The 14,455-nt window shown below is 27.4% G+C and overlaps 1 protein-coding gene across 1 annotated transcript in view; it reads right to left on the minus strand.

Annotated features, from left to right (window-relative positions):
- The window catches only part of LOC117181109 (serine/arginine-rich splicing factor 4-like), a 42,901-nt gene that overhangs the window by 1,215 nt on the left and 27,231 nt on the right, over positions 1–14,455 (minus strand). Inside the window, exon 5 of the mRNA XM_033373677.1 lies at positions 4,246–4,439. Within this exon, the coding sequence (XP_033229568.1) occupies positions 4,246–4,439 (194 nt within the window). The remainder of the gene's footprint in view (positions 1–4,245; positions 4,440–14,455) is intronic.

Consider the following 14,455-nt stretch of genomic DNA (forward strand, 5'->3'; position numbering starts at 1 on the left):
GTCCTTTCCTCATGTACGTGATTTTTACAAATTCGCAAAAACTTTCTTCTGAAGATTATCTTTTTAGTCATAAATTTTATGAATTGGTAGAAAATTTAACAATTTTATTAAAAAGAAATCCTTTTCGCTTGCAATTTGAACTCCCGTGTGGGAATAACCCCATTTGGTCCTATTACAAGTCGGGCACTAATCGGGGGTTAGTCGGGTTATTAATTTTGACAAAGTACCCAGTCGGGGACTAATCGGGGACTAGCTGGGCTTTTTGTCAAAATTTCAGTCGTGGCCTGGTCGGTGGTTGGCCAAGGGCTAGTCGGGCCTTTTTGTTCACTAATTTCCGTGCGGGTAAATTTCAGGCTCTGGTCAAGAGCTAGTGGAGCTCTGGTCGGGTTATTCTTATGTTTGAGTTTTCAGCGAAGTCTTATCAAATGAGGTAATATCTAAAAAAGCGTAATAATTTTTAATTCTAAAACACTAAGAATATATTTAAGAATAATTTTACACCGTTTTTTTGAGAAAAGATTTATTAATGTTAAATTCATCTCAAATATACTTAATAAATAATAATTAAGTTAATAATTTTCAACAAAAATCAGCTTTTTATAAAAACAACGATCAAAATATTAAAAAAGATGTAATCTTATTTTTTGTAGTATTTTTTAGAAAATTGCGAATTTTTAGGAACAGTTATAAATACCTTTGTACGTAAATAAAGTCTAATCCTTCATGTAGTTAAAATTGGAAAGAGAAAAAGTTTTTGATTAATCAGTGAAGAGCAGTATCCTAGTAGTAAACTATTAAGCACGGTACAGTTCAGGATTCGCCACCACCTTTATTTAAGTCTTGCGATTCTGGGCTGGTAGCTTTAAAGAAAATCCGCAAGGGCGCGACGTGCCGCCTCTCGCGCAACAGAAATGACGCGTCGAGAGTTTAAGATCGCAGTCACACGTAACGAAGCATAAGTACCTGGAGCACAGACTACCGTGACCAACATGGCGGTTCCTTCAGAGCGAAGCTCTTCCATTACTGCGTTCCAGCTGAATTTTTTTTTTAAATTAATATTCCACATGTTTTGAGGAATCTCAGTTACATAAATTTATACATTTTAAGCGTAGGATATGTTCCCCATTAAACCTTGGGTAAATTTGAGCACTTTTAAATATTTCAAAAAAGTTTATGGAGATTTCCGTAAATAATAAGTATTTTGACAAACTTTTAGGGGATGTTCCACAAATTTTGGGGAGTTTGGTTAATATTTCACGCGGATGAATTATCATATGACCCCTACTAGTACCCGATCAGGCCCCGACTAGAATAAGTCGGGTCACCTAACTAGCCCCCGACTAATCTACCGTGACGCTACTGGTCGGGGGGCTAGTCAGATGACCCGACTAGACCCGATTTTAAGTGGGGTCGAATGGTCGGGAACCAAAGTAGTTCCCCATTTGAATTCCTACACGGGCTGTATTGTTGAAAATTTATATTTTTAGATTAAAATTTCGACTGTTTTCGTAAAACATTAACCTTTTGCTTAAAATTCATAGTCTTCTGCTGAAAAGTCAACTGAAATCTGATGATTGTATGATTAATGATTAATAAATAATGATTGTATGATTAAAACAGATTTTTCTGAAAATTTGCCTTTTTGATTTAAAAGTTGACCTTTTCCAGTATAGGACCGAATTCATTTCAAATCAGACAGGTCCCTACACTTCAAATCGCAAAATCTCTCGAGGGCGAAAAATGTTAGTTTTTAGAGGCAATTCGTATATTTCCGATTTGCAAACGGAATTTTTTCTAAAAAGCTATACGTATTTGAATTTAATGCTTATTTAAAAAAAAAAAAAACATTTTTATATTACTAAAAGAAAGGCATCTTAGCAGGATGATGCGGGCTAAACCATTTTTGAGGCCGGAAGAATTTTTTCCGCTGAAAATGTAGTTCTTGAATTTTTTTCGTGAACTATGAGAAATATCGCAAAAGAACAATTGACGTTTTTCATCGAACTATTTGAGACGTGTCAACTTTTATCTTAAAATGTTTTCGTATCCAGCATGGTTTCCAAAGAAAAGTAGAAAACTAGTTTGTAACAAAACTTCTGTTTATAAATCGGAAAAATACGTAGCGCCAAATTTCCTCTAAAAAACAACATTTTTCGCCTTCGAGAGTTTTTGCAATTTCAAGTGTAGGGCCCTGCCTGATTTAAAATTTATTCAGACATACATATTGAATCTTTTTTGAAAAAAATGAAACTGTTTTGTTGAAAATTAAGCTATTTTCTAAAAAATTCACTTTTAGTTTGACATTCCTATTTTTGTGTTCATAAGTAATTAAATATCTTTTCGGATGAAAATTCAAATACTTTTTTGAAAATTTGTCTTTTTGATTTAAAAATGCACCTGCGTTAGTAGAATTTTTATTTTACTTGAACAAAAAGCTAAATTTTTGGTTTAGGGTTGGAAAGTGAACTGGAATCTTCTTTGGATAAAAATAAAACTATTTTTCAAAGAGTTTTTCTAATTCATCTGGTTTAGAAGAAATTTCATCTTTCTTAAATAAAAAAGCAACTATTCGGTAAAAAATTTAACCTTCTTTTTGAAAATTCGGATCGTTTCTCAAACATTTGACCTTGATTTTTTACCTTTCCAAGGTCACAAAAACCATTTTTCCACAGGTCATTTTTAACGTTTGATTTGAACTTGAAAATTGACCTTAAGGTCAAAAATTGATCGTACAGTCAAATATCCCTTTCGGTCCTAGTCAATCTTTGTCCAAACCACTTTTTCGTAGATAAAGTATTTTAGAGAATATTTGAGATTATATATTAAAATCGGTCACCGTGTATTCATACATTTAATCTTGCTTCAATAAAATTGAAAATGCAACTATTTGGTACAGAATTCCATAATTTTGTTATATTTGCATCCTCTTTGGTTGCAAAAGTTCGTCTTTTCAAATTGCAAATTCATTTTTTCATCGAAATTTACTTTTGGTTTAAAATGCATATTTTATTCTTGAAAAGTAAACTAGAATCTTTTTTGGGTGAAAATTGAAATATATCTTTTAACTTTTTCAAATGAAAATTCATCTATCTTAAGAGGAATGCCATCTTTTTGGATATAAATTCTACTATTTGGTAGAGAACTCAACAATTTGGTTAAAAAGTCATTTGTTGTTGTTAAGAGTTCGTCTTTTTGAGTTGAAAATTAAATTTTTTTCGTATAAACATATTTCTTATTTAAACATTCACATTTTAATCATGAAAAGTTATTTAAAATTTTTTTTGACAGAAAATTCAATGATTTTTTTTCTTAAAGATTTATATTTTTGCTTGATAATTTTTGCTTGGGTAAAAGTTAAACTACAATGTTAAAATTACGATTCTTGGTAGAAGGCTTAGGTCCCTGATTGACAATTTAATTTTTTATTCGAAAACCCTTTTTTGTTGAAAATTAATTTTTTAACTGAAAATTTTACTTTTATGTTTTTTCAAGATTGATCTTTGTATTCAAAAATGCTCCTTTTTTGTTAAAAAGTAATTGTATTGGTTTAAAATTTCATGTTTGTTGCGTAAAACTCATCAGTTTCGTGGAAAATTAACTTTTTGCTGAAAATTCATATTTTAATTTGAAAAGTCAATTTTTTTAGAGGAAATTCGTCTTTTGGATTTAACATTTAGTAATTCAGATAAGCTTTTTTTATTTCTTGAGTAAAAAATCTTCATATGTTTAAAATTCGCCTTTTGGGTTATAAAATTCTTTTTTTTTGTATCAATTTTATCTTTTTCAATTGAAATATACACTTTGACACTTTTTTGTTGCGAATTTATCTTTTGAGGTTGAAACTTCAAATATTCTGTTCAAAATTGAATTATTTTGTTTAAAAATCGTCTTTTATAGTAGAAAAGCTATTTTTTTGTGTTAAATAAATTGATCAATTTCAAAATTTTCAATTTGTATCAGAAACACTGTTTTATTCTGATTAACAAAAATTATATGTTAAAAATATTACAAGATTAAAATCCCGGTATTTAAAAATCAGTGATCAAGGAAAATGGAAAATTAGTCCAGGAAAAATCAGAGAATTTTCAAAATGAACTATCAATAACTAGCAAAACTCTTCTGGAAACTAAAAATCACGCAAAATAAGAGAGAGGGGGAGGAGTTAAAAATATTTTTGAGGATTTCGTTGGGAGGGCCTGTAATCCATTACGTAATTTAAGTACAGCCTCTAAAATAAAAACTCACCTCAGACGCAGAGTTTGATTTATACTTAGACTTAGACTTAGACTCAGTCTTAGAATCAGACTTAGACTCAGGGTTAGATTCAGACTGAGTGTTAGACTCAGAATTAGACTTAGGCTCAGAGTTAGAATCATCAGGATCATCGTCATCAAAAGCATCTTTTTTCTTACAGGAGACAAAAGAGGAAATTGCCATAGCTTCAAAATAAAAATAAGTAATTTATTTATTTAATCTTAAATAAAAATTCTTCACACCAGCGATATGTTTGCTTGTATAGATCATTACTTACTTATTAAGAAAGCGAATGCCACTTTTCCCCTCATCATAAAATATCAATAAGATAAGATTTTTTATCCTAACAGGGATTTTCCTCTGAAGAAAACTCTCGAAATATTGATGATTATGAAGAAACAAAAAATTTAGAGATAGAAAGCAGTAGCTATTACAAGCCCTTATATAGTATCACATTTCCACAGAGATGGTAAGCACATTTGGTAGTTTTGACCTAATTCCAAAAAGCGGAAAAGTTTTCTTATGTCTAGAAATTTCTTATCTAAAAAAGCATAACAGCTTGCAGGCAAAACTACAATAATATTTTTAGAATCATGCCAGCTTTTTTCTACAATAGCTTGACCTCAATCTCAATTCTGTATAGGCGTGGAAAAAACGTCTTCAAGGTTTTGGGAAAATAATATAATTTCACAATAGAAATATATATAATAAAATAAACACTCAAAAAATGTCTGGTTGAATTAGCCGGAAGAAGTATATATATATACATATATGACTATAAAATATAAATATAAAAATATTTGATTGATTGACGCTAATTGTATTGTTATTTAATTGTTATTCTAATAAACATTCCCTTTAGTAAAAAGTACATAACAGTTTATGATGGAAACAGTAAATGATAATATTTGGCGAATGATGACAGTCGTTTTCATAATACCTTGTGCCCAATATAACATATGTACGGACGTAGCAAACATGCCTTAAATGTTCTAGGCAAATTAAAATAATTTTAAGGTAGGATTTTGCCAAAATACGAATATTTTTTGGACAATAAAATAATTTTGTTTTAAATTAATACCATCTTGTCGCAATTCTAAAAAATAGTTAATTCAACAATATATTTAATTAAATTAAACAAATTTTTTTATTAAATGTTACTAATACTCGATTCAAATTAATACTCGATTAATCAAAACTTTCGATGATCATAAGCAATGCATTTATTTTGAACAAAAAAACAGTGTCAAAATGTACTAAAATAAAGGTGGATTAAAATTGGTTCCTTTTAAGTTAGCAATTGAGACTCAGGATGCTATAACCCCAAATAAAATTGGCCTCGCCGCTTCAAGCCATTCGAGTTGGCTCCCGATGACTTAAAAATCATTTTTCGAAATTCGACTTTTCATCATATCACTTTATAGTAAATTTTATACCGCATCTTTTTTTTCAAATAAGTTGTATCTTTCACCATTTCTGTAATAAACCCCGAAAAATGCATTTTTCAGACAAGAAAATTTACTAAATATGTTCACTTCATCTCGGTACGAAAGACAAAGTTCTTAATATTGTAAGATGAAAATTTGAGATCTTGTTCTTGAAACTGTTCCTAAGGTAATCTGTAATTGAAAATTTATTGGTTTATTGAAATAAAAAAATTAGAAAATTTTTGGGCAAGCAGTATCAAAATAATGTTAGACAATTTTCAAACGTTTCGTTTATTGAGGGAATTTTGATTAACCTCAAACTTCCAGAGAAAAAAATGTTTATTAGGATATAATTAAGTTGTCTAAAAAGTGTTACCTTAATTGAATTATTTATTAACAAAATAGGATCATTTAATTAGCATTAATCGGCTGTAGGCCCCTGTACTGACATTATTTTAGTCTATTTATTTAGATTATTAAATAAAAATTTTAATATCAAAACATAAGTAATTATTTTTTTATTAGGGTAAAATCTTTAAGTATTTGTATCTTACATTACATATACGTATATACTGGGTAATTACAAACATTCAGAAAAATATATCTCATAACACCAATTTTTAAACAAAATGATAATTTTTCAAACAAAAAAAAGATTGTTTTCTACTAAAAGAGATGAATTTTCAACCAAAGTATGGATTTTCAACAAAAAAGTTCATTTTTAATCAAAAAGTTTAATTTTCTACCAATAGCTTATTTTTTTCTTAAAAGATTCTTTATAACTTCATTTTTCTGGTTCTTGTTAAAACTGAACTTGTTAGTAATTATATCACTAATTAGTTCAGAATTGTTTAGCCCGTATTCAGTACTTTTTGGAAAAATCTCATAAATAAAATTTTAGATAATCTTATAAAGAACATAATCAACCGATGCAGTATTATAGATATTTAATCATAATTACGGCTAATTTTTGAAGTAAAAATAAAACGGAAGACTTAGACCAACTATTCTTAAGTAAATAATTACACCTTAAACTGTTCTTTCTATAGTAAATTAATATTTCTTTCCCAAAATTTTCTATACTCAGCCATTTTTTAGCTACCCCTTTTGATGTCACAAATCAAGTTAAAAATTTTGAGTAATGTGCTTGACTTTATACTAAAAACATCCTTAATATTTGTAATGTCTTACTCAATAAAAAATTCTGTTTCAGTTATTTCCAGTAGTTTACAGTAGTATATACATATAAAATATGCCCTAAATTTTAATTATGCAAATTTTTATGAAATAAAAATAATGAAGGAAATAATCTTCAAAATCAATCTTTTTTTTATTCACTTTCATAAGTATTGAAATTTTTATCTTCAACGAAAGTATGTAAAATACCTTGTTTTTCTTTGTTTATATTAACAGCCATATTTTCTTCATTTCTTGTTCTCTTTCTACCTCCAGCTGAATGTTATGGCATACTCAACATTTAATTTTTAAATGATTTATTTTCAATATTTATAGATTTATTTTTTTCGAGAATCAAACTCAAAGTCGAAATGTATAATACTTTCCTAGCTAATCTTTAAAATTAATTAAAGATGCATTTGTTTTCTGTTTACATTATGTCCGAAGTTATCAACTCTCACGTGCTCGATCAATGGTATTTGAATGATCCTATTTTGTTCAGGAATAATTCAATTAAGAAAAAACTTTTCAGAAAACTTCATCATATCCTAATAAACATTTCTTTCACGGGAAGTTTGGACTTACTCAAAATTCCCTCAATAAACGAAACGTTTAAAAATTCCCTCACATTATTTTTATACTGTTTGCCCAACAAATTTATAAATGTTTTATTTAACAAACCAATAAATTTTCAATTGCACATTATCTTAAAAACAGTTTCAAGGCCAGGATCTCAAATTTTCATCTTAGAATATTAGGAAATTTGTCTTTCAGACCGAGTTGAAGTGAAAATATTTAGTAAATTTTCTTGTCTGAAAAATAAAGTTTTTCTTATTGTTTACAGAAACGGTAAAAGATACAAGTTTTTTGCCAAGAGAAAAAAGATGCGCTAGAAAATTTCATACAAAGTGGTAAGTTAAAGTGTTGAACTTTTTCACTTGTCCAAAATTCTTGTCAAGTTTTAGAAAAAAATTTTCATCCAGACAAAAAATTTTAAGTTAAAGGCTGAATATCAGGTACAGGCAAACTTAAAAGTTAATCTTGAGTTACCAAGAGTGCAACATCTCAGTTCAATTAATACAAAAATCTGTATCAACATTAGGAAAAAAAAGAATGTTTCATTTTCGAGAAGAAAAATTAAAATCAATAGTATTGTTTTTAGAAAAATTTACAAGTATATCTTCCAATTCTTTCGATTAGAGAAGATCGTATAATTTAGTGAGTCTGTTTCCAGCACCTTGAAAAATAGTAGCATTGTCATGTTCATTCTCAACTTCTTCTCAGGTTTCCTGAATCATGCTTGTGAGCAGATGTCTAACTAGAACATTCCACTTTTATGTCCCAGAAAGATATTTAAGTAATTTTACTAACTCATGAAAAAAACTCATGTTTTGAGGTATCTATTATAGTTATAATTACTATAAATAAAAGTTATTATTATAATTATATTGTTATGTATAATAATATGAAATAAGACATTTGAGTTTGAATGTTCTATTTTTAATAAACTGAATGCTTTCAATTTACACAATTTGTTTACATAAAAAAGCTCGTACATGTTTAAAAACCTATTAAATGATAAAATTGAAGTAATAATAAAGAAGACAAAATTTTAAAAAGTCCAAGGAAATTCAACGAAATCAAGTTTATTTAAAAATCCCGCTTCTTCTTGGTCTCAAAATGATCGTTTGATATCGCATGAATGAAATTATTATTAACAATTAATAATGTTTTAAGTAAACTTGATAAAGAATACAAATTTTCATCCATTTTTAACCAACAGATATCTTTTTTTTAACACAATTTGTTTTAAATTATATGAGGGAATCCCTTTCTTATTTTACTTTATATACCAACCAACAATAGCTGTTGACTTTTTAAACATTTTTATGAACAAATTAACAATTTGAATACTTGACAAAAAAATTATGTTTTTCGGTAGAAAATTTACTTTTGGCAGATCAAAAAGGACCTTATTCATCGGGACAGTATATCAAATGACAATATTTGTTATTTATTTTATTAAATTTTATGAACAAATGTACATTTTCGTCCATTTTCAGAGAGTAGATCTAGTTTTTTTAGGGAAATTAACTCTAAATGACATGGAAAAATCCTTACCTCTTGATAATTTATCAAGAAATAATATTTTCTTATTCTATTAACAATGGTATCTACAACTCAAAAATATAATTACCTTTCAAAGAATTGATACCATGTTTTACGAAATTGGTTGGAAATGTTTTAGTAATCACGCTATTTATTAAGTAGCTTTCTATAATTACATAACATTTTAATTAATTAAATTATTTTTATAAACACACGCAAGTTTTCCTTGGTCTTCAAACGGCATATATTGTTTTTTCAACAGAATTAAATCTTAAACAATTAAGCCATATACCTTCCTCGTGACATTTTATCAATTAGCCACAATTTTTTTGTTATAAAAAGTTTTACGAAAAAAACAGCAATTTCGTTATTTTTAAAGAGTGCGTAGGCGAATTTTGTTTGAAAAATTTTTTTAACCTAATATTAAATTTTATGACTTGATAAAGTCTCGTAATAAAAATGGTCCTTTAAATTTAAAACTAAACAAATGCCAAAAAAATTATGCATTTTTAACCTACATTATTATAAAACCGAGGTTATTGCATATATATTTTTTGATACAATAATTAAAAAAGTGTGTAATAAAATTTTAGTTGAAAATTGATTTCAAATTTTAACGTAGTAATAATTTTTTCAACTTTTTAGCATTTATATTTCTTAAACTAATTATCATTTAGTGAAAAAAATACTTTCTTATTTTAGTTTTGAATTTTTAACAAAAAGAAAATATATTTCTATTGTGATGTCGCGAACTTTAACAGTGATTTCGATTTTCCATTTGATATATAATTAGGTTGTTCAACTTTTATTATTATATTAATTTTGTAAATAAATATTGCGTTTTCAATATAGTGAGATGATTAGAAAATAAAATAAAATTTCAGAATCAAAAATATTCTATTCTTAAACATTTTTAAATTTTTGAATAGTACAAAGAAAATGTAATATATGTCCTTTTTAAAAACTGATCGACAACTTAAATTCGTGAATTTAACAATCTAATTCAATATTTGCATTATTTTAATTCTGGCAAGAAAAAAAATATTTGAAAGCTGCTGTCATTTAGGAATCATTCAAATTTTTTTACAATTTTTCTGAACATTCCATAAAACAAAGATTCATCCGTCAATTTAAAAAAATCTGAACTATATACTCAGCCGAAAATACAACAGTGTTGGGAAAATCTGTCATTTTCGACAAGTTTATCACATTGTTTTTTACTGATGTAAGAAGGTGAAAAAATGTCGTAATTTAACTTTAAAATAAAGAAATATTTATGAAAAATGTATATTTCTTTTTTACATACTTCTCGAATTTGTCACTTTAGTTAGAAGTTTTAAAAATAATACAAACACTATTTTTTCTTGAAATAATTTGTTTATTGTGAAAATATGATTAAGAAGAAGTAAATATTAGTAGATAACGTAGTTCACTTTTCAAAATTTTGGAAAAAAAGTTTAAAGCTAGACATCTCAAGAAAATCCCATTTCTAAAATTTCCGAAAAGCTTCCTCTATTTTTTCATTCTTCAAAATTTCTCATATTTTTTCAGATTATTATATGAGGTATGAATTCAGACGATTAAAAAAAATATCTATCTGAATTATGTACTCAGTAAAAAAACAGCATTTAAAAAAACTGTTCAAGTACTTAGGTCTTTTTTATCTAAAAGTGTGATGCGTCAACTTATTGAAATTAAGAAATGTACCCGAATAAAAAAATATAGTTTTTTTTAATTTATAAGAAATTTTGATGCAGGATAATTTAAACACATGTAATAAGTGAAACTTTCTTGAACAAAATGTTCAAATCCTTTATTTATTTAAGATGCGGAATGGATAATGCATTTTTTAAAGCTTAGATTAAAACAAAGAGACAAATCATAAACTTATATGTTCTTAAAATAAGACAGCATCGTAAAATTACATTTATTACGTTCATAATGTAAAATTACATCTTGACATTACAAAAAAGTATTTTTGTCACTGTTGAATATATAATGGTTTATATTTTTTTAATAAAAACGTTAAAAAGTATAAAATTGTCTTCAAGTCACTTAGTTTACAATTAGAATTAACCGCAGCTATTTCATCTGATACGTCTTTTTCTTCAAATAACCCTGAAATATTCATAAATATTTATTATAATATAAACAAAAAGTTTAATATATGTCATATATGATATGCGAGTGATTTTTCTAAATTTAACTATACAGTGAAACTTCTATAACTCGAATTTTGATTTTGCGAAGTTTACGTTACTTCGAATAAAATTTAACAACCCGAAAGTTTATAGGTTCGATAATTCGAAGTTCTGGCCGCTTCAGGCGTAATCCGGCAAAAATGAGGAAATGCAGAGAATGTCTAATTGCTCTAAAAAAAGCAATTATGTGCAATAGCTTGTCGTGTAATTTCCTGCTCTTTTTTGCTTATAATATTGATAATTTTTGAAAGTTTTTTGAAAGGTGGGCAAAAAATATTCCCCCTCTCTAAGATGGTTATAGCCAATGAAAATTGAATATTTTTTCCAGCATGTTTTCAGAAGTGGTATATATAGTAGAAGCTAATGTTGCAACATACTTAGTCTAAGTTTTCCATCTGAATTCTAATGTTGAAAATTTTCCGTACACTATGAAGAGGAAGAATTATAAGAAGTTAAATTTAAGTGACAAAATAAAAAGGATTTCTGAAGTTAAAAATGTTGCGAAGAAAAGGAAAGACATTACGGCAACCTTTGGCATACCAGCGAACACTTAACAACTATTGTTAACAACAAAGAGAACATTTTCTTAGCTTTCTCTTCTTTCCAATTTCTGGTAAGTACAGTTTACAGCATACCCTATAAGAAAAATAATTATAAATAATCCATTGTTGAGATTATGCTAATGCAAAGACGAAACAAAAATTTAGTGTAGAAAACCTAAGGCTAAAAACACCGAAACTTTGTTACAGGTTCAGTAATCAGCGACAAGGCTGAAAATGTTGCTTTAAAGCTATAATTTTGGGTGACTGGATACATTCAGAAATAGAATTGGAATTTTTAATAGAGCTTTGAGTGGAGAAAGTGCATCGGTGCTAGAAGTGGATTGTGAGACGTTTCGTTTGGCAGTACTACCAATTTTACTACAAGAATATTTCCAGGAAGACATCTTTAATGTAGGCGAATTTGGGTTGTTCTTTAGATTCTTATCTGGCAATACTCTAGCTTTTAAAAATCAAGATAGTCGGATAAAAGCCGAGTAAAAATCATATCACTGTGATGGTTGCTTCTAATATGTGCGGTACAGAAAGAGAGAAGTTATTAGTTATGTGAACAAATAGAAAACCACAACGTTTTAGAGGATTGAAATAACTACAAGTACATTATGAGAACAACCAAAAATCATCGATATCAGGTTCCATATACGAAAATTGACTTCAGGTAATAGATATAAAATTTCATCAACAGCAAAGAAAAGTCTTATTGTTTGTAGACAACTGTTCCGCCAGAAAACTTAGATAAACGGGTATCAGGAACTTTTTTTGGCATTTGATCTTAAATTTACCTTATCAAGGTCACAAAAACAGACTTGTAAATATCATTTCAGACGTAAAATTTCCCACTCTTTCTGAGTCAGGTGTCACAAATAGGTTGTCATTTAAAAAAACAGAGTGGACCATGAAAAAACCTTCAAGGTCAAGTTCAAGGTCAATTTTGAGGTCATCATCAGATGTCCCGTACATATTATTTCCTAAATATTTTTCCTATACGGCTAACTGTTTTTGAGAAAAGTGCAAAAAGTATGCCACAAATAAAGCTACTCCACGTACTCCTTAGTCCGATTGAGATCAAATTTTACACAAATTTTATCTTCATAAAATGGAACCAAACTGGGACTAGCATGGAGAAAATTTAAACTTAGAAAGTAAGTGCAACAAGTGAATGATTATTATCCTTTTAAATAAACGCTGAATATCATAAGCAAAGACTATTACTTTTACTATTCATTGATTGTATAATTAGATACAGAAAATAATAACTTTGCATGTATTACAGAAGAAAAAAATTTCTAAAGCAAATGAAAATAGTTGTATAAAACAAAATTTGTTTAAAAATTGCTAAATTTTTTATAGTGAACGAATATTATCTCAACATCCGTTAATTGTGTCATTTATTTCAAAAAATAATAAATATCAACGTTTAAAGAAAGAACATTTTTAAGTATATTAAAATTGTTTAAATAATTGCCAAATATTCGTAAAAAGTGTATTACTCTCAATATTCGTTAATTATGCCATTAATGCGAGAAAATAATAACTTTTTATGATTTTAAGATGAACAATTTTTTCAAACAAGCGTAAATTATTTAAATAATAAATAAAAATGATTGCTCTTGCCTTTCATAAAATGTATCATTTATGCCCCGACAATAATATATTTTCACAACTTACAAAAAAAGAAATTTTTAACAAGTGATAATTGTTGAAATAATTAAAAATTATTTCAAAAATTCGCGAAAGCTTATCTATTTACTTATTTATTATCTATTATTATTATCTATTTACTTATCTATTAAAAATAATAATCGACATAACTCTCTTGGATTACACATAAATAGTCATTTCACTTCAGGTTTTTGAGATATCCTAACATAAAAGTGCAAAAAACGCGATTTTTGCATATTTGAGGTTATATAGGATTATTAGAAGATTTTTTTTCAAAACTGTTCAGTGCGTCTTAAGGAATAAGCCATCCTCTTAAAAATGAACTTGAGCTTATCCGGATATCTTTATTTTTTACTGAAATATGATAATTTAAAGTTCACGCGGTTTGGTCTTAGTACGTCTGGTGCACTCCAGTACATAAGTAGCTCAGACGTGAACTTTAAATTGTCATATTTCAGTGAACAATAAATATCGAGATAAACTCATGTTCATTTTAAAGAGGAAGCCTTTATTCTTTAAGATCCATTGAACAGTGTTGAAACAAATCCACTAACAATCCTATATAAAATGAAATATATATAAAAATCACTTTAAATCACAAAATGTTTATAAAAATTATTCTTTTTTCTTTTCTTCTTTAAATATATCACAAAAATAATTTGTACATTATATGGCACGAAATAGAAAGTAGCGCAAAAAAATCACAAAAAATTTTTTACTATGAGTAAATAAGAGACACCCTGATACAAATATGCGTATAGTATACATAACAAACAAAATAAAGTGTTTTAAGAACTAATAACATTGAATTATGTGAACTAAATAAGAATATAATTTGGTCAAACTTAAATGCTCTGATAAACTTTCTGTTTCATAAAATTTCAGCTAGACATATTCTCTACAATTTAATAATTCAAAGTAACATATGACGTATGACGTATATGGTTTATATATTTTAATTTTATCTACGAGGGTAGTTCAATAAGTCCTTAGAATGAAGTATAAAAACAATTTTTTTTGGGTACATTTTTTTTTATTTTTCAACATAATCTCCTTGGAGCTCTAT

The sequence above is a fragment of the Belonocnema kinseyi genome, chromosome 10, assembly GCF_010883055.1.
Source record: "Belonocnema kinseyi isolate 2016_QV_RU_SX_M_011 chromosome 10, B_treatae_v1, whole genome shotgun sequence".
In the NCBI taxonomy this organism is placed as follows: Eukaryota; Metazoa; Arthropoda; class Insecta; order Hymenoptera; family Cynipidae; genus Belonocnema; species Belonocnema kinseyi.